The following is a 26,200-nucleotide window of genomic DNA, read 5'->3' as shown; positions in this document are numbered from 1 at the left end:
TGCTGATCTGTATCTGTTAGTTTAGGGAAGGGGCAGCATCCGAGTGATGATTTCAGGGGGCCTGCTGGGGAATCCCGCGGGCAGCAGGAGCCTGTGGGCAAGGCAGGGCCCCACATGTCACAGGGGAAATACTGGGCAGGGGAGGGCCAGGTTTATAGATTTTCACCTTGAATTCTCAGCTGTCACAGAATCACGGAACGTTAGGGATTGGAAGGGACCTTGAAAGACCAGCTAGTCCAAGCCCCCTGCCGGAGCAGGAACACCTAGATCAGGGCACACAGGAACGCATCCAGCCGGGTTTGGAATGTCTCCGGAGAAGGAGGCTCCGCAACCCCCCGGGAGCCTGTTCCAGTGTTCTGGCACCCTCACCATGAAAAAACTTCATCTCATATTTAAGCGGAACCTCCTACGTTCCAGCTTGCACCCACCGCCCCTTGTCTTATCATCGGATGTCAATTATTAGGTGTCGAGATGCATTTGTATGCGTTATCAGCACAAGCTGGTTTAGGGAAGGGGCAGCATCCAAACACTGATTTCGGGGGGCCTGCTGAGGAATCCCCCGGGCAGCAGGAGCCTGTGAGCGGCACAGCTCGCCCTGACGGGGACAACCCCCCCCCGAGCACACCCAGCCCTGGGGGGTGCAGACGCGGGGGTATCACACAGGGGGGAGACCTGCAGCGGCCTGCGGGGCCTGCTGGACCCGTCCCCACGCAGGCTGCAGGCCCCTGCCCCGCTCGGGGCCTGGGTGAGCGGCCCCAGGAGCCGTGTGGGGAAGGGGGCGGCGGTGACGGCTCGGTGCCCACCGGGGCTGGGAGAGGGGGATCAGGGCCTGGCCCTCCAGGGCCTCCCCAGGCCCCGCGGAGCCTTCTGGAAAGGCCTAGGCCTCTCCGTTGCTATGGCAACCGCGCCCCGCTCCTCTCCTCCCGCCTCCCGCGCCCCTCCGCGACCAATCCGCGAAGGGAGCAGCTGGGCCGCGCGCTGCGATTGGCGGAAGGGAGAGGCGAGCGCCGCTCGAGCTTCCGCTCCCTCACCTTCCGGTTCCGGCAAGCGGCGGCGTGAGGGGGCCGAGGCGGCGGCGGCAGCAGCGGCGGGGTCAGGGTCAGGATCAGGATGGGGCTGAGCGCGGAGGAGGCGGCGGAGCAGGAGGATCGCTTCGACGGCATGCTCCTGGCCATGGCCCAGCAGCACCAGGGCGGCGTGCGCGAGGTAGCGCCGCCGGGCCCGGCGGAGGCTTCGCCGAGCTCCTCCGGGGGTAACGGGGGAGGGGCAGGCGGCGACCCTCGGACGAGGCCCCGGGGGGCCCCACGCAGCCCCACGCAGCCCCCCTGGGTTCCCTCCCCCGCCGCCACGGAGCGAGGGGCCCCCGTGTGCGGCCTCCCCGCGCCGGGGGCTCTCGGCCTCGGCAGCGCCACGCGTGGGGCCCGGGGCTGCTGCGGCTGCGGAGGGGGAGAGGCACGGGAGGATGGAGCCGCCCTGGCCCAGTTTTGCGGTCCCTCGAGCCCCCAGCGGGTTGTGGCCGCCGCCAGGTGCCGTTAAACGCGGCTGCGGCTCCTCCCCTCCTCGTGGGGCGCTGCGCGGGCCTCCCGCTCCTCCAGGCGGTGGCTCCTCGTGGGGAGCTGGTCCGCAGGGAGGGGTGTGTGGGAACAACCCCTGCACCCACACGTGGGGAAATGGTGTTAAACACAGCTCCTCCTGCCGCCGTGGGGCTTCAGGTTGAAATACTGACGAGACATAACTCCTGGGGGGGTGGGGGTGGAAATCAAACCCACTGAGAGTCAAACCCATTTCAGTGGAGGTATTTTGGGGTGGCAGTTCATAACTGCCAGTTCACCAGCAGCATCTGGCAGGCAGCAAGACAGTCAGAAATAAAAAAGTTTAAACTTTTGTAAATAAACGGGACGCAGCTTGGGGGCGGCTTGCAGGCTTTGAGGGCATAGGCGTACAGAATACGTGAGCATCTGTATACATTCGTGTGTGTGTATCTAAAAGTACGTATGCATTGCCAAAGTTTCTGCATCAGAGAGATCTGAGTGACAGTTTGGGATGGCAAAGTAGGTGCGTCCCCAAGGTGACCTGAGAATAAACTGGTTGCCCTCTCTTAACATGAAACACACACATGCCTCTGAAAAATGGGATCCAGGAGCTGGATCTCCATAAAAGCCCTTGGCTGTTTTCTCTGGGAAACAGTCACAGGGTTTCAGTACGGTGCTGATGCAGACACAGATGGGAAGGGCACAATAAAGGCTACTCTAGAGACACAAGGTACCTTGGAGCGATCTGGTCTCACTGCTGTTTTTTTCTCTCTTCACCCCTTCTCTTCCCCCCTTTCTCTGTTCCCTCTCTACCAGCTTGTGAACACGTTCTTTAGTTTCCTGAGGCGTAAAACGGATTTCTTCACTGGTGGAGAAGATGGTGTAGCAGAGAAGGTAAAAAAAAAAAAAAAATCCACGCTTTTTTTGTCTTATTTATGTGCCGTGTCTATGCCATGCTAAGACTTCCCTTTCTGAAGGCCCCAAAGCCCTTTAATGCACTGGGGGACGAGCGGGCTGTGCTGCTGATGAAACACACCACAAAACAAAGCAATAATGAGCTGCCCCGATGTGAGGTGAGGCATGATTGCTTGTTCAAGCGATACCGTTGGTGCAGGGCTTTTTTTTTTCCTTTTTTTTTTTGCCACGCTCTGGCCAAAGGCTTGTTTGGAAAGCAAATCTGCCAGACACACTGACTTAACGGTGACAGACACTGCAGAAGCGATAACCCCAGGTTACCTTGTTTGTTCACCTCAGAGAAAGCCCAAAGTCCACGTCTCTGCACATGCGGCTGCACCTTTGTCTCTGGGCCGCGTACCTGTCTGGACTGAGCGAGCCCGGGGCTCTGGGCTGCCTCGCTGGCAGGCGGAGTGTTCCAGCAGGAGTTAGGCAGGCTCTCTGAAGGTTTCTTGGTTGTACTCACCTGCGTGGTGGCTGTTCCCCTCTGGCTTAGCACGTGAGCTGCTTTGCAATGCTCGGCTGGAGGCCGCGGTGCTCCTCGGCTGCCCGCCTGGCTTTGAGGCTGCGGGTGGTTACAGCAGAGCTTGCAGGGGAGCTGATGTGGGAGGGTCTGGTACTTCTAGATCCCAGGCAGTACGGAATCGGGGACAAAATCCGGAGTGCTTGTCTTGTCTAAGACTTGTCTTGGCTTTCTGGTCTAGTGGAACTCCCTGTGAGCAAAGCAGGCACTGCTGCCATGGTGAGCGTGTTACGGAAGGTGTTAATTGCTAACACAGGGAGTTACGTGCGCTGTCTAGTCCCCGGAGTGGTTAAATGAGGCAGGTAAGGGAAAGGGGATGGATTCAGAGGAAGAATGAGGTGAAGTCTCCTGCCGTTTTCCTTAGACTGGAGAGAAATCTCCCAAGTTCGTGAGGACTCTGCTCCCTGGGACTGAAACTGAGCAGCAGCTTGGAGATAAGCACTGGCTGGTGCTTTTGGAGGTCCTGGCTACTGCGATACCTGTCAAAATGCTTTATGGTCTCCTGAGGAGGTGCTCAGCACAAGGGGTCTGTGACACCACAGTAACAGCACAATTTGCAGAAGCTGTTTCCCCAATCCTGCTGGTCCTTTGGCATCAAAGAGAAAGAGGAGAGGGTGGGAAGGCATTGTCTTTTATGCAGCCCTTGCGTAGAGCGAGGGGACGCGATGGCAGTTGAGAGAAACGCAGTGCGCGCACTGGCAGGCTCGGGCTGTGCAAATAGCCTCGCTCCCTGGCTTGTTAGGAACAGGAGCTGGGAGATGCACGTCTTGAATTCTGCGTCCTAGGAAACGCTGGGCTCGGGTTGCGTAAATAAATCTCACTTTGCCCTTTAAAAACAAAGCAGAAATAGTTGGCGGTCGGTTACAGAAGTACACGAGGCCTGGGTGCTTTGAGCTGCTCTGGAAAGGTGCCGATTCCTTGTGGAATTTCTGGGGTATACATAAATGAGTACATGAAACCCGTCTGAAAACTCCACTCTGATTTCATTTCTCAGATCGTCTCTGCATTGTTTTCTGGAGCAGACGGCAGCTCTCATACGTGCTGCTTTGCACAGCGTTCCCTGGCATTATCGACCACGAGGCAATTGCTCTGGCTTACTGCCTGTGTACTCAGCTTTCCCCCTGAGCAGTACAGCCTTTTGCATCAGAGACCTTGGGATTTTGCTTTTCAGTCACAACAACAAGAGCAGTTGTAGTTAGGTTTGGAGCAAAGATTTTTGGAGGAACTTGACCCTCGGTAAAACGATAAGCTTTTCATTTTTTTTCTCCTCTAAATCACAACACTGATATTCAACTGCAATGCCTATTGGTTTCTGCTTGCTGCCCTTTGCTGTTGCAGTAGTAGCAACCTTTCCAGGAGCTTTAGAGCTTCTTCATTGAAAAGGTTTCGTAATACAGATACTAATAAGAGAGGAACCTCCATCTAGTGCCTGGGGAAAGCGTGGTTGTGGGAAAGGTCAAAAGTAGGTGCAAAAACTAGGTCTAGTGTCACTGTTCTTCCAGCTCTCGTAGGTGTACGGAGAGTGGTCAAATGGCTGGGTTAGGCAGCTGCTTGTTCTGCTGGAAGAGCACAAATGACTAAACAAATGGAGAATCTTTATTTTTTTTTTGTTATCTCCATTGAAATACACTCCCTATATAAGAAAGGGCTAGGAAGGGCTGCATTTAAATACTTCAAGCTTTCCCCCCTCTAGATTTTCAGTCAAACAACTAGAGTGAAAATGAGGGGAAGTCACATCAGTATGGCTAACGTGTTCTCAGAGCCTTAGTAGATAGTCATTTGGGTTTGAAAAAGTGTTTTTTTTTTCTTAAACCTTTTGTTATGTGTTCCTGTCTTTCAGCTGATCACAGACACCTTCAACCATCACAACAAACTAGCTCAGAAGGAGCGGAAGGAGAAAAAGGCTCGTCAAGAGGCGGAACGGCGAGAAAAGGCAGAGCGAGCTGCGAAACTCGCTAAAGAAGCAAAGCAGGAAGCGAACGAGCCGAGGATTAAGGAACTTACGGACGAGGAAGCAGAAAGGCTGCAGCTGGAAATCGACCAGGTGAGAGCAGCGTTTGGCACGTGTGGGTGCCGTCCAGGCCTGGGCTGTCTCCTCTGTCTGCTGGCACGTAGTTCAGGTAGTGGTGAGCGATGTAAAAGGCCGTGTCTGGATCCCCAGATGGGGATCCTGTTCGAAGGGCTGAAAATTCCCCCTGTAGCTCTGTCTCTGGTTCTTTAAGCTCCAGATGAAGAGGCTGAGGCCACCTAGTGTCAGATCAGCAAGTGGCACAAAGTATCAGTGCTATCTGAGCGTGTTCATTCTCTTTTTAAACAGAAAAAAGAAGCACAGAAAGAGGTTAACAGCGTCCCAGTGAAATCCTCGGAAGATGAAGGTGAATCTTCAGATTCTAACAAGCAGGTAAAGCTCACCTAGGGACTTTATGTTAGACTGGGAGAAACATGTTTCTGGTTAACCATCAGAACTCTTGTGAGTGTTACGGGATGTCCAGCCTGGCTTTCTTTGGGAATATGCACTGAAAAAAGTTGTGTCATAACACAATTTCCAACGACTTCAACACCTCTTTTGACCCCTTGTTACTGTGTCTTAATAGAGACACCTTTTCATTGTGGGTTAAAGTTATGTGAATATTGAATATGTGCAGCTGAAATTCTTACAAAAACCTAGAATTGTTGACACAAGTGAAAGATGCATGAAGACTCGAAAAACCTTTTTTTATGCTCTAAATTGGTTGTTTAGGAAACAGATGAAGAAGAGGAAGATGAGAAGGATAAAGGAAAACTTAAACCCAACTCTGGCAATGGAGCTGACCTTCCAAATTACAGATGGACACAGACTCTTTCAGAGCTGGATGTAAGTATTGCCTTATATCCAGGGCCTGAGGAATCTTAGCCAGGAAATAAGAGCAAGTGCTAGTAAGGATAGTGGACCTGCTGCCCTGTATCTCGTTTGCTCACGGAAGGCTGCTAATTTTACTTAATGGCAGCATTTCAATAGCTGGAGGAGAGCTTGGTAACTAAATACCATTCCCAAAAGCTGTACTTAACTCTGACAAACCTTGGTGTACACAGTTAAGACATTAAAATCTGCTTCCCTTCCACTGAGATATATTGGCCATCCTGTTGCCAAATTTACACACGTATCCTTTCATCCTATGCCTGCTTGCTCAGTACCCTAGGGAAAATCATTGAGTACTGTCTTACTCTGGTGAAAGCAAGGCAAAAAGCCTTAAAACAGCAGCACGAGAGGGCAAGGAGAGACTCCATTGCTCTGCTCCTCACATCTGACCTCTGTCTGGTCCAGCTGGCCATCCCTTTCAAGGTGAGCTTCCGGCTGAAGGGGAAGGACGTGGTGGTTGATATCCAGAGACGGCACCTCAAAGTCGGCCTGAAGGGCCACTCGCCCGTTATCGATGGAGACCTTTTCAATGAAGTGAAGGTGGAGGAGAGCTCCTGGCTGATTGAAGATGGTAAAACAGTCACCGTACACCTGGAAAAGGTAAAGCAGAACAGATTGGGGAGAACTGGGACTTGTTCTTAGTGTTATGTGAAATAACTTAGTGAAATGAGAGTCACGAAACCAATGAAAGCCCTGGGCTTTGTGAGCTGAAACAGAAGAATCATGCTTGTCCGTTGCACAATGTCAGTGCTACTACTGGAAGCAGGGTATTTCAGGTTGCCTCTATTTTCAGCCTAACTTCATGCTAATCCAGTATGCCCAATTGATTGCTAAGCAGTTCAGGAAAAGCTGGAAGGAAATCAGTAATTTTAAAGTTACGCCTTAGTGGAATAGCGCTATTCTTTCACATCTGTTAGCGACATGAAAAATCCAGGGACAGAACTTATTGCTGCTCTTGTCCCTTCTGGGCCTCTCCAGGTGTGTTTTTTTTAATCCTCTTTTGTTGTGCCAAACGTGACATGTAACTTGCTCTCAAGATTTGCCAGTTACGGAAATTCAGGCTAGGTAAAGTGGTTAGAAAGGAAAGTAATGCCCTTTATCCACCTTCAGATTTTACTGGCATTTAGAAAACCGTCAAAGTTTGATTCCAGCGTTTTTTTTCCTGTGACTGAGACATAAAATTCCAAGAACAAGTCCAGGAAAAATAAATAATTTTTGCCTCTTCTTTCCTTCAGATCAACAAGATGGAATGGTGGAACAAACTAGTCTCCACGGACCCAGAAATCAACACCAAGAAAATTAATCCAGAGAACTCAAAAGTAAGAACTCCCTCTTTTCCTGAATGGAGCCTTCTCATAAATGTGCTCGCGCTGAGCTCACGTTCAACTGCTACATCTTTGTTCTGCTAGCAGAAAAAAACAGTACTGGGAGTACTGATGCATATGGTGCTATCTTAGAATATAAACGCTCCCAGAACTGCAAGTGAATGGAGCTGAGTTTATAGATTAGTGTCTGTATAAGTGTTTCTGAAGCCTGTGTGCACAGCACCATGTAACGTCAGTGTAGTCACGTTCTCTGCAAGCAGGCTGTGTGTGTGGGGGGGCTCAGGAAGGTTATTTCAGTGTTGATAGAAGTCCTTGGTTTCAGTTGTCAGACCTGGACAGCGAGACTCGCAGCATGGTGGAGAAAATGATGTACGATCAACGACAGAAATCCATGGGCCTCCCCACATCTGACGAACAGAAGAAGCAAGACATTTTGAAAAAGTGCGTAGAACTGATTAATTCGTGGGTACTCGCTTTCCCATACCCCTTCTCCTCTTCTCCCTTCACAAATACGTAGCAGTGAAACCGAGCAGAAAATGGGTTGGCATTCAGTCCTACCTGAGTTCATGTCAGCAGTTAGACGGTCACTGGCTACCCACCGGTGTCTATAAAAGTCGGTGAATGCAGAAAGTGTAATGGGAAATTCTAGGAACAGCCTAGCTCTGGCATTGTCTTAATCTGCTGATTTCAAGTCCAGAAAGCATGTTTGGGCATGGAGGTGCCATCTCTACTGAACTTTAACATGGTCTTGATTGTTTTCTAATCTCCTGCTCAGTAGCACAGATAATCTCCCCGCTCTACACACCTGCCACCAGACAGCTGTCTCCAGGCCCGTAACCCTTTTATGTCTTTATTGCCCTGTTTGGCATAAACGCACCTCGGCGGGGAAATTACCCCCAGGGCTCCCAAGGCCGCGTAGGAAGGCGTGGAGGCAGTTCTGGATCAGGCAGCTTCCTCAGCAAGTGCAAATCCCCATCTTATCTCAGGGTTGGAAGGAGGATTAGTGTAGCAGGCCTGGCCTTCTGCACCTGACTCCTTTCCTTCCTTGGCTTATCTGTGCTGGCAGAAGCTTCGCTCTGATCAGTGCACTGAGTTTAGGGCAGGATGAGACTTCTGGAGCAGAGACCAGACGTCCTCAGTGCCTGTGGAGCCGATAGCACGGCAGGCAGTCCTTGCCTCCCTGGAAAGTGCACGTACAGGATACCTCGTCGGCAAGGTCACTCGTTCGGCTCTCCGCAAATTTGGCTTGGGTGCAGATTGGCTGGTAGGGAGCGGATGGGAAGTTTAGACTTTGTTCAGGCCAAAGTGGACTCAGTGACACCCAGGTGGGCGCTAATCTCTGCCAGCGAAGCCCTCCTGGCTGCTAAACAAGGACGCGACTCCCGCAGCACAGATTTCCGCGGAGGTGGAAGTGCTGCGGTAGCATTTCAGGGGAAAACACGAGATGAGAGCGTGGAAGAAGAAAGGGGGCCTGCCCTTACTGTGCTTTGTGTCTGCACCCCCCACACGGTTACGCGTTGTACCCCGTGGTGAACTGCAGGGCAGAGGAGGAAGGTGGGAGCTTCTGCGTGTGCTAATACCTCGCTGCCGAGCGCCCGCAGGCACAGCGTTTTGTTCTCAGAACTTCCTGATGTGGCAACCTGTGTCCAAATAGTCCTATCTGCTGGGGTTGCAGGGCATTTGTAATCGGGTTGCACCTAGTCTGAGAACAGATTTCTCCGGTCGTGTGCTTCGTTAGATTTCACTGTCGCAGCACTGGAGACATTCCCGGTGTCTCCAGTAATGCGTAATGTGAACACGTTTAAGCTTAAATCATAATCTACCCTTATAATCTCCCCTCTGCCCCACAATCAGGGCCATAGCTGCTACGTGTCTGTCCGGGAGGTAACAGTTAAAGGGTGTGTGTCTGATAATTAATAACTGCCATGTGTCTGGGCTTGCTGACCTTGGCGGCTGGTAGGATCGCTGATACCACTGACCTAAGGGAAAAGCGTTTGTAGTTTGGAGATTGCGGCCCGGGAAGCTCGGTAAAACAGTCCCTGCTGTGGAGGGTGTGAGGAGGAAGCAGACTTGATAGCACAGGAAGTAGGGAGGCCTTAAACCTTGGGAGAAGGCTGCCTCGAACCTGAAAAGCGGAACAGGAGGAGGCTGCACGAGCGACTTGAAATGGGATTGAGGGGGTGCTGAGTTCTCAGGCACTGTGTGTCCCTGAGGGGAGCTGTTCTGCGGCTCCTGCTGACTGACCAAGCTCTTACCTTTGTTTTCCTTGCAGGTTCATGGAACAGCATCCAGAAATGGACTTTTCAAAGGCTAAATTCAACTGAGTCCTCCTCTTTTCCTCCCCTCCCTCAGTCAGCCCGTCGAACGGGGCAGGATTTGTGTTGCCGGATAAGTAGGGATCCCTTACCTTGGGCAAGTAAGCACTTCCAGCATCCCCACCTGAGCTTGCTGGGGAGGCAGCTCCGTGAAGTCATCCTCAGTTGTCCCGTGTCAAGCAGAACACAAGGCCACAGAACCAGCCTGCAGCAGTTCCAGTCAGAGCCATCTGCGACACTTCCCAAACAGCAGTTAGCGGAGAAGGAGGGGCTAGAGCAAAAAGAGCATTAGGGCTACAAGAGCCAGACTCGAGAGGCTTTGGGACATACCCTTAATGTATTGCTTAGCTTAATCTCCTGGCTCTTCAGCGTTAGTAATCCACGCTTTGCCATATCAGTTCTGGCAGCAGGTTCTCCTGAGTTTTTACTCCCTCCCCCTTCTGGCATTCTTGCTCTCTTGTGAAAACAAGGGCCGGTTTATTTTTTGAAATAATTCCTGTTCTGCCTCCCTGGGCCTTGGGAAAGGAAAACAGCAGCATAAAAATCAGCCATTGCAGCTCCTCCTCATTGCCATAACCCATCATTTTCAGGGAGCAGAGGGCATCGTGCTGCTGTCTGGAAACTGAATGGAGAAAGGGTAAAAAAAAAAAAATGGTTCCCTTCTCCTCACCTGTAATGGGCTCAAGGGTAAATCACATCTGAGCAGGGGGTTTCGGGGCTGAGCTGCACTTGGTGTCTTCCACCCTTGCTGCTGCTTCTGTTCTTGCCAGAGGTGGAACAGTCTGGACCCCGTGGGGCTCAAGGGAGGGCTCCCGTCCCAGCTGGAGAGGATGACCTGCTGCCCTGGGGGAAAGGAAGGCTAGGAAATCTGTGGGTGCGGGCAGGGAGAGGGCGTGGGGGGGTCTTTGGGGTGCTGTTCTTACTGGCAGTGCATCTCCCGGCCCTTTTCCAAGCGCCTCTCTCCCTGCCGACCGCTGACAGGCATTGCTGCGTTCTCTTCTGAGCTCCTGCTGGCAAGTGGCGTTACTCTGCATGTTTGTATCTTTGTTAAAACTGCGGTGCAACATAAAGACAAAAAAAGTGGCATATTTTTCAGGCAGAACGTGTGATTTCTTCCCCAGGAGGGCTCCAAGCAGCCCGTGCAGGCTTGGGTGCGAGCTGGGAGGGGGCAGCGCCTGCAGACGAGGGTGCCCCTGGGGCGGTTGGCTGCCTGACAGGGGCTGGGGCTTGTGCTCTGTGGCTGTTTGTGAATCCCTCTCGGGTTCCCCGCTCGTAACATTTGCTCCCCAGCTAAGGAGAGGCAGCAGGAGCTGTGGGCCTTGCTCAGGAGCACTGAAAATCTCCGTGCCCAGCTTAAACTCCTGGCTGTGACCAAGGCTCGTGGCTCCAGGCTCCACGTAGCAGCGTGTGACTGGGCTGAGGAAGCCACCCTTGCCCGAGGTCTGCTTTATGACAACCATATGAGGAAAGTGGCACAAAAGCCATGGCTCCCGTGAGTCCTTCACAGGCTACCCCAAAATCCTGCTGCCGGGGTTCTTGCTTCTGCTGCCCTGAGACGTTTCCACCTCCTACCAGAGGGAGTGGGCACAAACGGCTGAAAAACGTGCTTGGGCAAAGTTCAGCCTGGCGTTGCACCTGGCTTATTTGGATTTATTTTTCGAACAGGAGGACGTTGTTTGCGTTCCGTCTTCCACTTTTACAGGCCCTCAGGGTCAAAAACCAGCACCCACCCAGCCGAGCAGCGACCTCGTGGGCAAGCGAGGACTCGGGTCAGGGCACCTGTGTCTGGCCTGCCCTCCCCACTACCTGCCGGGATGGGGCAGCTGCGCTCGGGGTCCCACTGCCTGTCAGTCTTGGGGTTACCTCGCACACCTTTGCCTTCCTGGACTCGACTGAAAAACAGCAGAGGGTCTTGCGTTGTTGTGGAGAAACCAGACAGCGCGCTGGCTTCAGAGGCTCTCAGCCCTGGTGTGAACGTACCTGCTCTGAACCACGGTGTGTGGAGCAGTTGGGCTGGGGGTGTGTGGAAACGAGCTGCGGTTCTGGGGGTACAACGAGCTTCCCTCAGTTCCCGGTGGTGTGTCAGAGCACGGCTCGACGCCGCGCCGCTTCCCGGTGAGCCGCAGAAGGGGCTGGCCACCAGCCCCTCCTGCAGAGCAAGCACGGGCAGGCACCAGGGACCGGTCGTAAACCGGCACGGTGCACGGCACCACCCCGAGCCCAACCTCGGTGACTTCCCCGGCACCACCTCAGCCCTGTAACACGCACCAGAAACCCCAAGCTCATCCCAAAGGGGCGGCAGGCAGCCGGACCGGGGGCTCGGCGGGTGGCTGTCAGTGGGGGGGGCTGCTTGGCCTAAGTGCAGCGCTCCCGTGAGTTTTGTTTTTTTTTTTTTTTAACAACGCTGTTACCAAAAAACCAAAATCTCCGCGGCTGCTCCTGTCCTCAGCCCTTCGGTCTGTGCCCGTGTGAGCCCAGGGCAGCGGTCGGTGCAACCAAGACTGAAACTCCTGAGTTTTCCAGTTCGGGCTGGCACAAGTCGTACGCTGCTTGGTGTCACTGGCAGGAGGCAGGCTGGGGAGCGGGAAGGCAAAAAACAGAGTTAAGACCAAGAAAAGGCAGTAGCAGGAACCCTGGAGGAAGCTGCGAGGGGATTTTTTTTTTGGGAAAAAGCGACGTCATTTGCCTTCCTTTCAGGCACGTAAAGAGGAAAGGCAAACAGTTCTGGGAGAACTGGGCCAGAGCTGCAGCTCTGCACTGGCGGCGGGTGAATGCCCTGAGCTGTGTTTGTGAACTGCGGTTGATCCGAGCGCTACGCCTGGACTTCAACCCTGCCAGCCAGCGGAACAGAAGGTGTTTCTCCTGCTGGCCTTGTCCTCTGCAAACCACCCGGCTGCCTCCGACTTTCTCTGGGCCGAGCTGAATCCAAAGCACCCTTTGGGCCCCGAGAGGCGGTTTCCTCTGGAGCAAACCGTGCCAGGGCAGGACAGCTCTGGGCCGGGCGGCTGCAAAAGCGGCTCCAAGATTGCAAATCCCTCGGTCTGAGCTAGCGGAGAGCCCAGACCGCAGCCTCGTGCTCGTGACCCATGCAGGGAAAGTGCCTCCCACATAGGACACCGGGGACCAAACCCAACAAATATTTCCTTGTATTGATTCTCCGCAAACGCCTCCCTGCCCGAGCTCTGGCTGCGCTCGAGGGTGGCAAGAGCTGAAGGTCCCTTCGCCTGTCACACCCGTGTCACAGCTCCCGGAGAAGCTGTTCCGGTGCTGCCACCCCTTGGAGCAGCGGCTGCCAGCACGCTCCAGTGCTGCGCCTGGCTGCAGCTGCCTCGCTGCTGGTTTTGGGGCTGTAGCGCCAACTCTTCCTTCTCCCATCTTCTAAAAACAAAACCTTGAAGGCGTGCGGGCTCTCTGCAGGGCTTCCCATGTGTTCAAAGTGTCTCCTGGTCTTTTGTCTAGCATCAGCTCTTGGCTTGGCCTTGATTAATGGCAATCGCAGCTCAGATCACTCAGGAAACAGCACAGGCTGCAGGACGGCTTTGGAAGGAGCACTGAGAAGGCAGAACCCCAAGGAGGGAAACAGGCACGAGGTATTTACATCAGTTTCGCTTTGCTTACTTTGAAGAGAAGCCACCACTCCTCTGTCACTGCTAAGGACTGGGCTGTAAAACTTTGGGTAAAATTAATCTGCTTTCTACCCCGTAAGCTGCCCTGAAATAAATCCTTCAGTAGCTCGAGGTGTGGACGGGGAGGTTTCCCTAACACGTGCAGCCGTTCCGATCAGAGCCACCGAGCTTCCTCAACCCCGAGCTGAGGAAGCCGCTGGCAGTGGGGTGTCGGGGACTGCGTGGCACTGGGTGCTACTGGAGGCACTGGTCCTCGCCGCAGCAGGGAGCGCCGCTTCGCACGGTGAGGACACGTGCGCTGCGTGGTCTCGGGGAGAGGCTCCTGACAAAACCGAGCCCAGCAAAACCGAAGTCTCCAGGAAAAGGAGGGTGCTGAGTCACGCTCCCTAAAGGAAGCACCCAGGCAAAAAAAAAACCAAAAAACAAAAAACAAAAACACGTTTCTGTGCATTTAGCTTGGTAAAGGGCTCTCGTATTTCTGAGATCTCTTTGGCAACCACGTCAGATCACCCAGCAAAACACTCAGTGCTAATGCTCAGAGCAAAAACCACTCCAGCAGCAGCTGAGGCAGCTTGGTCAGTGGCAAACGACCTTCAGCAGCCAACCAGATTGCATTCATTCCCCGGGCAGCTGCGAGCAAAGCAAGCCATGATCGATGCCTGGTCAATGCAGCAAACCAACACTCAAAGCCAGGAGAGGTACAAAACACAAGACAAAAACAAGACAGCAGAGAGAGAGCAACTACGAGATCATAGTTCTAAAGGCAAAGATTTCAAGTATTTCCAGAAACAGCAATGATCTCGCAGCAGCTGTGTTGAACAAGCCAGCTAGTTTGGGGCAGGGGACGAGCTCCCACGCTGTGCGCACACAACCCGAAGCATCCGAACAGCCCCCCTGGGCGTTCAGGAGACCCAAGGGAAGCAGGAGCAGTACCGTGCACCGGTAACAGCCGCTCTGCGCCACCCCACCTGGTCAAACTCCCTCGGAGGGAAGACCAACCTCCTCCAGGAAGAGCACTGCAGGAATTCAGGTAGGAAGGACAGAGGACAGAATAACGTGGCCCAGGCTCGCAGGAGGAACTAGCAGGGCAGCTTAGGAGCCGGTGGGGACAGCAGAGACAGCAGTGACACAGCCACGTCCCAGCTCAGTGCCAGGGGCTGGCCAGCAGGCTGCTGCAGGCAGCCTTTGCTCCACTCCCCTGGGGCCCCGACAGGCTGCTCCGAGGGCTGCAGGCACCAAAGCATCCTCTCTGGCAGACCCTTTCCAGCTGCGAAAAGGCAGCATTTACCTGGTTATGGGTTTAAAATCCTTCCAGGAACCATCCCTGCAGTGAACGGTGCCTGGTGGTCAGGCTGAACTGCAGTCCTCGTTGAACAGAAGTGGGACGGAGCCGGCAGTCACGGCACCTTCTAGCACGAGGTTTCTACGCCCCAGGAACAGGTTGGAAATTCTCCCCCCCAGGCTCAGCTTTCCGAACATCACCCGTTGAGCTTCCCTACATGCAAACAGGCACTTCCCCAGAGCATCCCTTATTTGCATCTGGCTTTCCCATGTCCTACACACCCGCTCTGCATTGAGTCCCGGGAACAATCCCCCCAAGCACTGTGAGTGCTCTCAGCTGTACAAAATCCCCTTCGTGCTCGTGCTGCTGGGAGGGCAGAGACCAGCCTCCCCTGCACAAACCACCCGCCTGGCCCCGGCTCCCCCCGCAGAGGGATGCTCCCCCAGCACCGGTGCAACGTGAGCAGAACGTAAGAGACAGAGCCCGGGTAAAGAGCACACCTTCTGCTTTATAAAAAAAAAAAAAAAGACCGAATCGGATTTTAAGGGTGAGGAATGCAAAAGAATCCCGCTAGACACCACAGGTGCACCAGCTCCAGGGACCACGGGATTGACAGTATTCCACTTGAGGTTTTTTTTTTGGTTTGTGTGTGTTTTGCAAGTTTGATCCATACACATTCGCTCGTGGTACACAGACTGAACAAAAAAATGGGCCACTGCATCTGTAGTAGGCATTGGTAGCTCTTTGCAAGTCCATTCTCACCCCCTCGTCTCCAAAGCTCCACCGCAGAGCTGTGTGTCAGTGTGACCCGTGCTGACGCCTCAGCGCACAGGTCTAAGTAAACTTGTCCCAATATGTATGTACAACTCCGTTCGGAGGCAGGAAGCCCAGCGGGTCCGTCGGTACATGCAGCATTCGAGGAAGGTCACCAAACACAGCTCATCTGGGAGTCCCGGGCTGTCCTCGCCTCGCGTCTCTTCTTGCATAAACAGGGTTTTTCACAAATGGCCAGCTTTAAAAACAAAGCAGGGAGGGGAAGCCAAACCAAAGTCTCAGTCTCTCCCCTTTATTGTCAAAATCTCTCCAGTCAGTGGCTCAAGGTGTGGTCTCAGTAACGTCCATGATTTATGAAAGCATGCTCAGAAACGCGAGCAGTTTACAAAAACAGGCTCTAACAGGGACTTAAACTGTACATTTCAAAGGGCTTTGGCCAGTTAAATAAGCTTGACTGCTTACGTAAGGAACATAATCCTCTCCCCCCACCACCCCCGTACCCAGACCCAGCCTTTTGAAGAGTAATCACAGGCTATGAACTCAAGGCACATTTCAGTTCAATTAAGGCACATTTCAGTTCAATTAAGGCACAAAAACATGGTCCACACCAAAGCACAGGACCTATTTTGGTTTCCCCTCCCCAAAAAAACAGCGGGTGTGTTTATTCCATTACCGGTAAATTCAACTAAGCATTTTCTAGTCATGCCCAAGGACACCCGAACGTATAACCAAGTCCCATGGCTTCTCATGTTTACTTTACGATAACCAAGTGGCAGCAACAGAAAGATACAGCTTCCTCCTGCCGCAGTGCTGCAGCCCTCAAGGTCACCTGGCTTCGTGCCCTCAGGGTGGCAATGCCGCATCTCATGCTCGTTACTGGCTCTTAAAGAGGAGCAAAGGGAAGGAGAAGGCTCCGAGTGCCCCCAGGGGAAGGCAGGACCAAGCAGCTCCTCGCAGACCCTTCGGAGATGCTCTCCAAGGAAGGCTTTCCTTTCAAAGCAAGCCACTTTTAAGGGAGTTTCTGGCAGAATAGTCAAACAGCCCGATTCTTAATCACAAAAACCTTCAAATGAACCGATTCTCTCACTCACCTGCCATAGCCCAAGTTCAAGGCTTGCCCCAGCAGTCAGCACCAAATGACACCAAGCGGGATGGGGAAATGCAGAGGGCTTGGCAGATGAGTGAGAAGAGCTGACTGGCATGCAAGCCACAGGTCACCACGTGCACAACCAGAATACCTCGTGCTGGTAGTTCACATCAGATTGGCAGCAACTGGGAGACGAGCGGGGTAGCAGTCCAGGCATCTCGCCACCCTCCAGCTGGCACTGACTATCTTGGGAGACATGCCAGGAGGCCAAAGATTAAATGAACCACGTTACCTGAACCTTCTCCTTACAAGGCAGCAGGAGATGACACCACTGAGGTGTCACCAGGAAGGTGTCAGGAGGAAGAAGGCGTTATCTGGCCACTGCAACACCACGGATAGAGGACTTAAACTCCTGGGACCACCAGCCCAGCCCCTTGGCACGGAGATCTGGGTCCCTAGAGAGCAGATGCTTGGCTTTCGCCTCAGCACCGTCACAATCACAGAGACACCATCTGATTATTCCCTCCCCAGGTTAACTTAAGCAACGCCAGAAAGCAAGAACTGTACAGCAAATTCTCAAAGCAGGGAAAGACCTGGGCCACTGGGCTTGTTGAAGCTAAACGTGAAGATAGGAAATAAAATCACAGAGGCATAAGTCATCCAATACTTCCTTGTCCATCTTCTCCTCCCTGGGCACACATTCCACCTCCCAAGTTCATTAGCTCCACAGTTCACTTCCTTGATGTTCTATATCGTCCAAAAAAAATAAAAATCCAGTGAAACTCAAGACAGCAGAAGTAGTTTGGCCTCAACAGAAGGATAAGGGTAGACTGGGGGGGGAAAAAAGTGACATAGCATGCTCCGTATTGAAAGAGGAGAAAGCTGATGGCAGCAAAGCCTCGCAATGCCTGCCTGCTGCTCGGGTCCTTTTCCTTAACAATACACCTGAAGCAGAGGTGCTCCAGATGAGTCAGTCTCTGTGTCTTGGAAAGAGGAATCTCTGCTTGTTGGAGAGCCTTGGAGAGGAAAGAGAAGAGATGGTGACATTAGACCAGGTGAACTGTAGCAGCCAAGTGCCTGGCAGTTAGGCAAGCAGCTGCCACAAAAGGCTTTGTGTATCATGAGGGAGGAGAAAGCCACACAAAGCCCACAGGCAGGGATCAACCCTGCCCGTATTGTGGCCATCTTCGAGGAGAGATCTGTTATTATGCAGGAGAAAACTTGTCTTTTAGCCCTGGGCGGCTCTTTGGAGTGGAGCATGCATGCCGTGAGGATCAGAGCTCAGGGGACAGCCAGTCATTCTGCCCCACTCCCCTTTTGCACAGTTCTCTTTGTTCCCGTGTAACCCAACTGTGACCTTCGCTGGGCACACCCCAGATACAGCCCCAGACTTTGTCAGGGTACTCGCAGACTGGCAGCTCTCGGGGCAGGCGCTGTGCACAGGCAGAGAGCACCCCACACGGGGGTGTCCTTCCCTCTAGGAGGACCCAGAACCCGGGCAGACCCCAGCCTTCTGAGCCCCCTTCGCTCCCAAAGCTCCCGAAAATGACACACCTTACGGTAACCCAAGAGGCAGATGCCAGCTCAGCCTTTGCAGGCAGTGAAAACCGAAGGCACACCTAACAGGAAAAGCTCAGGGCGCTCCCCTCACTCCTCCTAAATCCCCTCCCACAGCGAGGCCTCTGCAGCTGAGACCCCCGGCCAGGCACGTTACCTGCACTGCTGTGCCGCCTCATGTTCCTGGCGATCACATCTGCCGGCGTTTCCTCCGAAATTTGCACCGCCAGGTCTGGAACGAAAAAACAAGAGGGCCTGAGACAGGAAACGGTGACTCAAGAGCCAAGCTACCTGTCAGGGAACGCCGGGGCTCTCCTTCAGAGGGCACCACCCGCAGGTAACAGGAGAGGCAGCATCTTATTCCCCAGATTGCTTCCACCTTTGTCTCGGTAATCTGAGCTTTATAGTCCATAACCACCAGGAAGTAACAGCAGCCTGACTGCTAAGTGAGGAAGCACGGCAGCCAACTGGTTTCCTCCATTACTTCTGGGTGTCTCCTGGCTCCCCGTACTCAGCTTGTCAAGGTCTTTCTACAACAGGCTCTCCTGTTCTAGAGGTCAGTCAATTCAGGCTGCTGCTGCAGACAAGGAGAATATCCTTGGAATAGCCACGAGGCACTTACACCACGGCCACAGCCCTCCCCTCCTCCTTGCAGGGCTATTTACTGCTTCCTCCTCACCCCCCCGTGCAGAGGAGGGCTCAGCTCCAACACAGCCCGCTGTCACAGTGGTCTGAGAGCGGAATTAGCAAGAACGTTGCTGGAACACGGGGAAGAGAGCCAGCACGGTAACTGGACATCCTCTGCAATAAGCCAGCTTGTCAGGTCATACCAGTTACGTTTGACTCACAGTCCTTCTGCCTAGCTGAGAGGTTCAGAGGAAAGCCAGAATCATTGCAGGAGCAGCAGAATAAGTGCTGCATTGCTCAGCGCAAGCTTTCCTAGCAGTGACAGACACTACCAAGAAAGCTACATCGCAATGACTGGCGAGAAGCAGAGGTCTCGTAAAGATCTCCTTTCACACATCCGGGAAGAGAAGCCCAGCCTGAAGACAGGCACCAGTTCTCAACCCTACTCCACTGCCACATCTCCACGGCTTCGATTAAATTACCCTGCTGTAACGAAGCTGTAATGCCAAGGAACCTGCACGTACCGTCTTGGCTGATGACCGTGGACTCTAGCATGGTTTCGTTACCGCTGTCCGGCGCGTTGCCTCTGCTGGACTTCTCCTCGTGGCTCTGGCTGGCTGGGACAGAAATATGGGGCCGGACCCTGCTTTTCCGGGTGCTGATGCGTATGATGCCTCGGACCAGCCTGCACTCAGCATCCTGCTCGTCCAGGTTGTAGTCCTGAGTTATGCTATTGATGAGGTCCGAGATCTTGTTGGTCTTCTCCAGGAAGACAGTGTCTGACGTGCACTTGGCCAGCTCGTCGATCTGGTGGACGCTGAAGAGCTCCGTCAGCTTCTTGAAGATCAGGACGTCGATCTCCCTGCTGGACATGGAGCCGTTCAGCTCGCTGATGTCCAGGTCGGACTCGTGGAAGGAATAATACTCCTCTGAACTCCGGTGGCTGCTAGGAAGCGGCGGCTTTTCTATGCTGTTCCTGAAGGGCTTCTCTGGCAGCAGCTCCTTGAAGTACGAATCGGATTCCAGGTGGTGGCTGGGGCTCCTGTTCTGATAGACAGGAATGCCCTTCAGTTTGACATCCGGGTAACTGAAACTGCTGCCCATGTGGGACTTTTTGATCTGGTTCCCGTTCTTCTCGGTGGGAGAGACGTTGGCGGGGCTGTTTGGCAGTCGCCCGTTATAATCTCCATTCTTCCCATCATCAGTGGAGGTCTCAGCGGGTCCCGGGTAGGGGATACAGACACTGCAGTCCTGAAAGCAGCCCCCACAGGTCACTATACAACAGAAAACAGCCTTGTACGTGTTCCAGGCCTGAGACAGAGAGGAACAGCAAAAGCTCTGGTTCGGGGGAGCCTCTGCTGTACCAGAGATAAAGGTAATCGTTTCTGCCTCTCTCCCGTTAGAGTCTTTGAGGTCGGCTTTGCGACCTTTCCTGTCCCGCATCTGCTGGGCTCTGGTGCGGCCCTGCTTGATTTCAGGCGTAGAGCCACTGAACACCTCCAGGCTGACATCGGCTTCCTTGGATGCTCTGGTCCTCAGGGGCACGGCCTCCTGGTAGGACTGGTTCACCTGGCGGTGGCTGTTCAGGTCGGGGGGGAGTCCTGCTTTCCGGCCCAGCATGGCTCACCGCTCAGGCACCTGAAGAACAAGAAGGCTTCGGGTCAAACAAAGCGTGTCTGCCCCCAGCCTCACCTTAGCGAGCTCCTGGTCAACAGAGAAGGGCCTAATGTTCAAACTCCGTGACGCCTGAGCTCAAATCCAGCATCTCAGTTATTTACAGGAACGTTTCCCATTAGAACTCGCTCGGTTCTTATTTGTTGCACAGACAAGGAAACCGCCCTGTGTTTCAGAGCTCCCCGACTCCTACAGCTTTGCTGCTTCCTTTCAGCAGGTGCCCGAATCGGGAAGGAGGTGTTTTAGAGGGGCCCCTTTTAAGGCATCAAAATCCCCACAGCCTTCAGCAGAGGTTTTCCTAAGGCAGCGGAAGAAGGCAGGCTCCAGAGATGCTGCTTCCAGGCGATAACCGAGCAACACAGCCGTAGGTGGAGCTGACTGACAGGCTCCAAAGGGAAAGTATCTCCTTTTAACCAACTTCCCCTTTGCCTTGCATTCTTTGGGACTAAGCTGGGCTCTGACAGCACTTACCCGTTTCAAAACACACCATGCCCAGGAGGAGATGACAGGTAATCAATCATTACGCAAGCTGCCAATTCAGACTCTAGGTTATTCGAATGGCATCAAATTTGGAGGATTTAGCAATGACGGCGTTACTAACACCGCTGAGTTTTGCCAGTCACGGCCGTGTTACGTCAAAGGCTTCGCTAGGAAAACTGCTGCCTTCATCTGGATTAAAGATCTTGTCAACGAGTCCGCCTGAAATCACGCCTCACGGGAGCAAAACTTTTACAGAGCCCTGCTGCAGGAATCCTAGAGCGAGCGAGCTGTTGTTCTCCTTGCCACCGTTCCACCACAGCTACCCCAGGCCTGGGCACAAAGTGTTTTTTACAGGCTCCTGTTGTCACACTGCACAGATCCCACAGGCAGAGTCTGGCACACGAAATCTCCCCGTTACAAAGAAAGCTCAGCGACGGCAAAGGAAGTCAGGTCAAGGCTGCCGCTCTCTACTTTTATTGCTGTTGCTTTTATCCCAGCCTGTGACGGGCCCCTAAATTGTCCACGGTTCCTAAGCTTCTTGGCTAGCACCGCTTTCACCCCCAAGAGATCCTTTTCAATACTAATTAGGCTAATTAATAAACAGCGAGAGCCCAGACATAGCGTAAGTGGTTTTGGACTGCGCCTGCTGCTCTGCTCCGTACTTTCTATAGGGCACCTCAAGCATGAATAAGTAAATCTGTCCTACCTTGTCAGAGCGTGCTTTGCAGGCAGCGTGACACTGCGGCTGCAACGCTGCCCCCACCAAGCACCAGATGCAGACTGAAAACGCTCCCCAGGCAGTTATATCACACCACTGCTTTCCAGGAACCTTTTGGCTCCATTAGATTACAAGAATTTGTAAGTAGCGCATGTCCCAGGAGCTCCTTTTGCACATTCCTGGGTGATATGCTAAACCTAAAAGCCCCAGATGCTCCAATCTTGGCGTCAAACGGGCAGAGCTCGCCAGACTCGGCACCAGCGGAGGGTTTTCATTGCTCTCACTTCAGAACAGTTTTATTTTTTTCCTCAGTTTCACCATTTTTGTAACGATGTCCAAAATTTAAAAGCAAACAAAAAAATATTTGAGCTGATCTAATAACAGAAACACTTCGGGGGATGTTTCTCTCAATAGGGAGGCCTTGTTAACGCATCTAACACATGCGCTGCCCGTGAACAACCGCCAGCATTTATGGAATGAAATATAACATCCTGAAGTTTCACAGCACCTTTAGCCTAGGAAAACTATCTCAGCTCTGCAGAAAAAGACCACCAGAACACCCGTCTGAAAGCATCCCAGCGGGCACGTACTGAACACAGCCCATTGATACAGCAGGTTCCTCTGGCACAGGGACCGCAACACGCGGCTCAACACAGCCCCAAACACGCACCTGGGCTAAAATCCACCGCCAGGCTGATACTCACGGGATCGCCGGGAGCTCTCTCTGCTCTCACGCAGGCACCTATCCGAGTCGGGAAGATCCTTCCAAAGAACTTCAGTACCAGAAGAGCGAGGTGGGAACCGCAAGCAGTTTGCGCGTCTAAGAGTTAGCCAGGGTCTAAGATCTTCATTGTTCAGAGGACAGGATTTCCTTCGAAAGTTTAAAAAAAAAAAAAAAAAAAAGCAAAATTAGGTTGCGAGTACGCTCGATAAAGCCACGCTGGTTTGCCAATAACCACAGTGCCCTGTTTCCAGAAACTAGGGAAGTCAAAGCAGTCATTTCAAAACGGGCCAGAAGAGCTAAATTCAGGATTTGGGCATAGACAGAGCTTCTCTTGGATCTATGGATGCTAAACTCAGGATTTAGGCATAGATAGAGCTTCTCTGAGGTCTATGGAAGCGGCAACACCTTGTAGCTCTCCCAGCCAGCAGCTGAAAGCTGCCCCGCGGAGCACCGGCTCAGCCTCCGGATGGAGACCCTGGCTCGGAATAACACAGCCACGCCGTGCCCCCACGTCCAGCCTCCCCTCTCAGGCCCCGACCGAACCCAAGGAACCGCCTCGCACCGGGCCCCTGCACCCCCCCAGTGGACCCCACCCCGTGCTCCAGGACACGGGGCCGGAGCGGGGCTCCCGGAGAAGGAACCCGGCGGGGCCGAGCGGTGCCGCAGCGCCCCGAGGGGCCGCTCCTCTGCCCACCGGGACACCCGCGGGGCCCGGCCGGTTCCCCACCGGGCTGGGGTTAAAGAGCCCCCGGAGGGCGGCCGGCAGGCTCTGAGGGGCTGGGCACGGCCCGCCCGGTCCCGGTAACCGGAGACCCCCGGGGAGAACCCAGAGCCCACCGGGGACGGACGGGGCCCACCGGGGGGGGAGACAGGAGACCCCCGGGGCAGGATCGGGGCCCGACGGGGCGGACCGGGGACCCCAGGGGCAGGACCGGGGGTCACCGGGGACGGACCGGGGCTCACCGGGGGGAGACCAGGGACGAACCGGAGACCCCCGGGGCAGGACTGGGGACCCCCGGGGACGGACAGGGGCAGGACCAGGGCCCACCGGGGCAGGACCAGGGAGCCCCGGGACCCACCGGGGACGGACCGGAGCAGGACCGGAGACCCCCGGGGCAGGACCGGGGACCCACGGGGCAGGACCGGGGACCCACGGGGCAGGACCGGGGACCCACGGGGCCGCCCCCACCGCCTTCCAGCCCCACGGGAAAGCCCCGTGAGAGCCGCAGGCAGCTCCCAGCGGCCAGCCCCGGGCCCGGCGGGGCGGAACGGGGCGGAACGGGGCCGAGCCGTGCCGGTGGGGGTGGGGGGGGCTCAGCCTGTCGGGGGGGCGCAGGGCTCGGGACGGACCCCGGGGCGGCTGCGGGGCGGGGCAGCGCCTCCCCCGCTGGGTGCTGGGCCCGGCGCGGTGCGGCGGAGCCGGGGGGCAGCGGCGGGGCCCGGCCCGGCCCCGGTTACCTGCGAGCCAGGGAGCGGCGCCGGCCCCGCCTCACCTGGGCCAGGTGCGCCCACGTGACCCGGCCCGACGGGGCGCCGCGAGGGCCACGAGAGCGCGGCTCGCGAAGCTGCCCCTGAGCCACCCCCCTTCGGCCTCCGACCCCCCCCCCCCCCCCCCCGTGTCCGCCCCGTGGGATCCCAGGGATCCTCCACACGCACACGGGATCCCTCTTCCACGCGATCCCAGGGCGCAGACAGCGTGCTTGTGTCCCGTTCTGGGTCCTGCGGGGCAAGGGAGGCAGGGATACACTGGGGGGAGTCCATGTCGATGGCCACCGAGGTCACAGGGTCACAGAGGTTTGGGTTGGAAGGGACCCCAAAGCCCACCCAGGGACCCCAAAGCCCACCCAGGGACCCCAAAGCCCACCCGGAGACCCCGAAGCCCACCCAGTTCCAACCCCTGCCGTACATAAGATGCCACCCACTAGGTCAGGCTGCTCAGAGTCCCCTCCAGCCTGGTCCCGTACACCCCCAGGGCCTCACCAACCTCTGAGGGGAGAATTTCCTCCTCACCTCTGATCTAAATCCGCCCTCTTCGAGTTTAAAGCCGTTCCTCCTCCCCCCCACTAAAAGGACATTGAGGCCCTGGAGTGTGTCCAGGGAAGGGCTACGAAGCTGGTGAAGGGCCTGGAGCACTGCAGGGACCCACATCAGCCCCCAAGCCCTGCCCCAAGGACCCGCACCCTCCATGGGGGTTATTTCACCCCGTAAGCTCAGCAAACAGCATCGTCCGTCCTGCTTTTCCCAGCAGGAGGGTCCTTTATGCCTGAACCCGCCTTGGTGTGGGGGTGGCATGGGGATGCGGGGCACTGCCCGGGTGCCAGCTTGTCCTTTGCCGCTGCTCGGTGGCTGAAGTGCTGGTGACTCACGTTCCTGGGGTCGAATCCTTCCCCGGAGAGGAAGAGGGGAGCAGAAACGCTGCAGGCAGAGCTCGGCTGAGATGCACCAGGCGGGCTCCGAGGGAAAGATGGAGAAAAATCAATTCAAAGGACGATGCGAGTGCCAAGAAGCTCATTCCTTCTCTAAAGGGCATGAAGACCGTGTTTATTTATTTAAGCCCCTGGCACACGAACACTGTGCTTAATTCCAGACAGTGTCGTTTCCCAGGCTGGGGTTTCGTTTCTGTACAGCTGGATGCACTGCTTGGCAATGCCTCAGCTCCTCCGTCTGGTGCCTCGAACATGGCCCCCAGCCCCCACCAGTGCCCCCCTTCCCCAGCACCACGGGGATGAGCAGGGGCCTGGTGCTTAGTCCCCAAACCCCAAATCCAGGTTCCTGCCCTTAACCTGTGGATGAAATGTGAGATGGCGGCACCGCAGCACCTGCCTTCCTCCAGTCCCCCGGTGCCCTGGTAACTGGGACACCAGGGAGAAATCCTGCAGAGCGATCGGGAGTGACTGCACGAGCTGTCACAGGGCTCCAGCATCCAGAGGGGATCTGGGACTTGGGAACAATTCACCCCAGGAAATGTCCTTGCCCCTATTTTTTTTCCCATTATTTGCTTATATGAGCCTCTAGATAGGGAAAAAAAACCAAACACTCAAGCAATTATTTTACAAGCAGGTGCCTGATGGTCCCACTGTCTCCGGAGGTCCCTCCAGCCCCAGAAACTCTGAGGATTCACTTGGGGGAACCAGGGAAGTTGCTGCAAGGCAGAGCCAGGAACCTTGGGGGTGCCTTGGGGGTTCCACCCGAGCAGAGCAAAAACCAACGAAGGATTTTCTGTTTTTCACCTCTTGGACCTTTATTTGGACCTTCCCATCTGCATGATTTTGTTGGTGCGGGGGCTGCCCCCTGCTCGCTCCCAGGCCGGTGCTTGGGCACCAGCATCCCCGGGCAGCTGGGGGCTTTTTAAGCTTGTCGGGGGGCTGCAGACCTGAACCCAGGAGCCCGGCCCAGCCCAGCCTGCCCCCAACCCTTCCCAGTAACCTCCCAGCATCCCAGCCAGCCCTTCCCAGTAACCCCCAGGAACTCACCCAGCTTTTCCCATTAACACCAGCCCAACCTTTCCCAGCGTCCCGGTGCTGCTCCCACCATGCCGGTACCGCACCGTTACATTCCAGGGCCGCCCCCGCTGTGCCAGTACCACTCTAGAGCTGCCCCTGCTGCCCCCCCATGCCGTGCCGTGCCGTGCCATCACGTCCCATCCCACCCCATCCCCATCCTATCTCACCCCACCCCATCCCCGACCCCATCCCCATCCCACCCCATCCCCATTCCATCCCCACCCTATCTCCACCCCTTCCCCATCCCAATCCCATCCTCCCCCATCCCTACCCCATCCCCGTCCCAATCCCATCCCCATCCCCATCCCAATCCCATCCCCACCCTGTCCCCATCCCTTCCCAATCCCCATCCCCATCTGATCCCCGCCCCATCCCATCCCCATCTCCATCCCTTCCCCATCTCCACCCCTTCCCCATCCCCATCCCCATCCCAATCCCATTCCTACCCCATCCCAATCCTCATCCTATAACCCCATCCCTACCCCATCCCAGTCCCATCCCAATCCCATCCCCATCCCCATCTGACCCCTGCCCCATCCCATCCCCACCTCCACCCCTTCCCCATCCCCATCCCAATCCCATTCCCATCCCAACCCCACC

The 26,200-nt window shown here is 55.1% G+C and overlaps 2 protein-coding genes across 2 annotated transcripts; one reads left to right on the top strand and one right to left on the bottom strand.

The window, feature by feature from the left end:
• The first annotated feature begins 1,017 nt into the window (after window positions 1–1,017).
• On the top strand, window positions 1,018–10,636 carry NUDC (nuclear distribution C, dynein complex regulator). The gene is made up of 9 exons (XM_083810491.1): window positions 1,018–1,206; window positions 2,349–2,426; window positions 4,850–5,053; window positions 5,327–5,410; window positions 5,750–5,863; window positions 6,314–6,508; window positions 7,144–7,227; window positions 7,556–7,674; window positions 9,506–10,636. The coding sequence occupies exons 1-9, from the start codon at window positions 1,111–1,113 to the stop codon at window positions 9,555–9,557; spliced, it is 1,026 nt and encodes a 341-aa protein (XP_083666617.1). The 5' UTR covers window positions 1,018–1,110; the 3' UTR covers window positions 9,558–10,636.
• A 4,290-nt stretch (window positions 10,637–14,926) lies between these two features.
• KDF1 (keratinocyte differentiation factor 1) lies at window positions 14,927–23,560 on the bottom strand. Its single transcript, XM_083809901.1, has 5 exons — window positions 23,448–23,560; window positions 22,078–22,244; window positions 19,026–20,139; window positions 18,032–18,106; window positions 14,927–17,333 (listed from the first exon to the last, which is right to left on the bottom strand). The coding sequence occupies exons 3-5, from the start codon at window positions 20,119–20,121 to the stop codon at window positions 17,251–17,253; spliced, it is 1,254 nt and encodes a 417-aa protein (XP_083666027.1). The 5' UTR covers window positions 20,122–20,139; window positions 22,078–22,244; window positions 23,448–23,560; the 3' UTR covers window positions 14,927–17,250.
• Window positions 23,561–26,200: the final 2,640 nt, after the last annotated feature.

Source organism: Anser anser (assembly GCF_964211835.1).
Source record: "Anser anser genome assembly, chromosome: 24".
NCBI lineage: Eukaryota > Metazoa > Chordata > Aves > Anseriformes > Anatidae > Anser > Anser anser.
The sequence above is the reverse complement of the archived record's forward strand: the minus strand, read 5'-3'. Positions and strand labels throughout refer to the sequence as shown.

What these genes read in the sequence shown, in the direction of transcription:
- KDF1 (XM_083809901.1), bottom strand. Translation starts at nt 20,121, where the DNA reads ATGCTGGGCCGGAAAGCAGGACTCCCCCCCGACCTGAACAGCCACCGC. An exon ending in CACGGTCATCAGCCAAGACG is followed by an intron (nt 18,107 to 19,025) that starts GTACGTGCAGGT and finishes TTTTCGTTCCAG; the next exon opens with ACCTGGCGGTGCAAATTTCG. An exon ending in GAGGCGGCACAGCAGTGCAG is followed by an intron (nt 17,334 to 18,031) that starts GTAACGTGCCTG and finishes TTCCTCTCCAAG; the next exon opens with GCTCTCCAACAAGCAGAGAT.
- NUDC (XM_083810491.1), top strand. Translation starts at nt 1,111, where the DNA reads ATGGGGCTGAGCGCGGAGGAGGCGGCGGAGCAGGAGGATCGCTTCGAC. An exon ending in CTTCAGATTCTAACAAGCAG is followed by an intron (nt 5,411 to 5,749) that starts GTAAAGCTCACC and finishes TTGGTTGTTTAG; the next exon opens with GAAACAGATGAAGAAGAGGA. An exon ending in TCACCGTACACCTGGAAAAG is followed by an intron (nt 6,509 to 7,143) that starts GTAAAGCAGAAC and finishes TCTTTCCTTCAG; the next exon opens with ATCAACAAGATGGAATGGTG.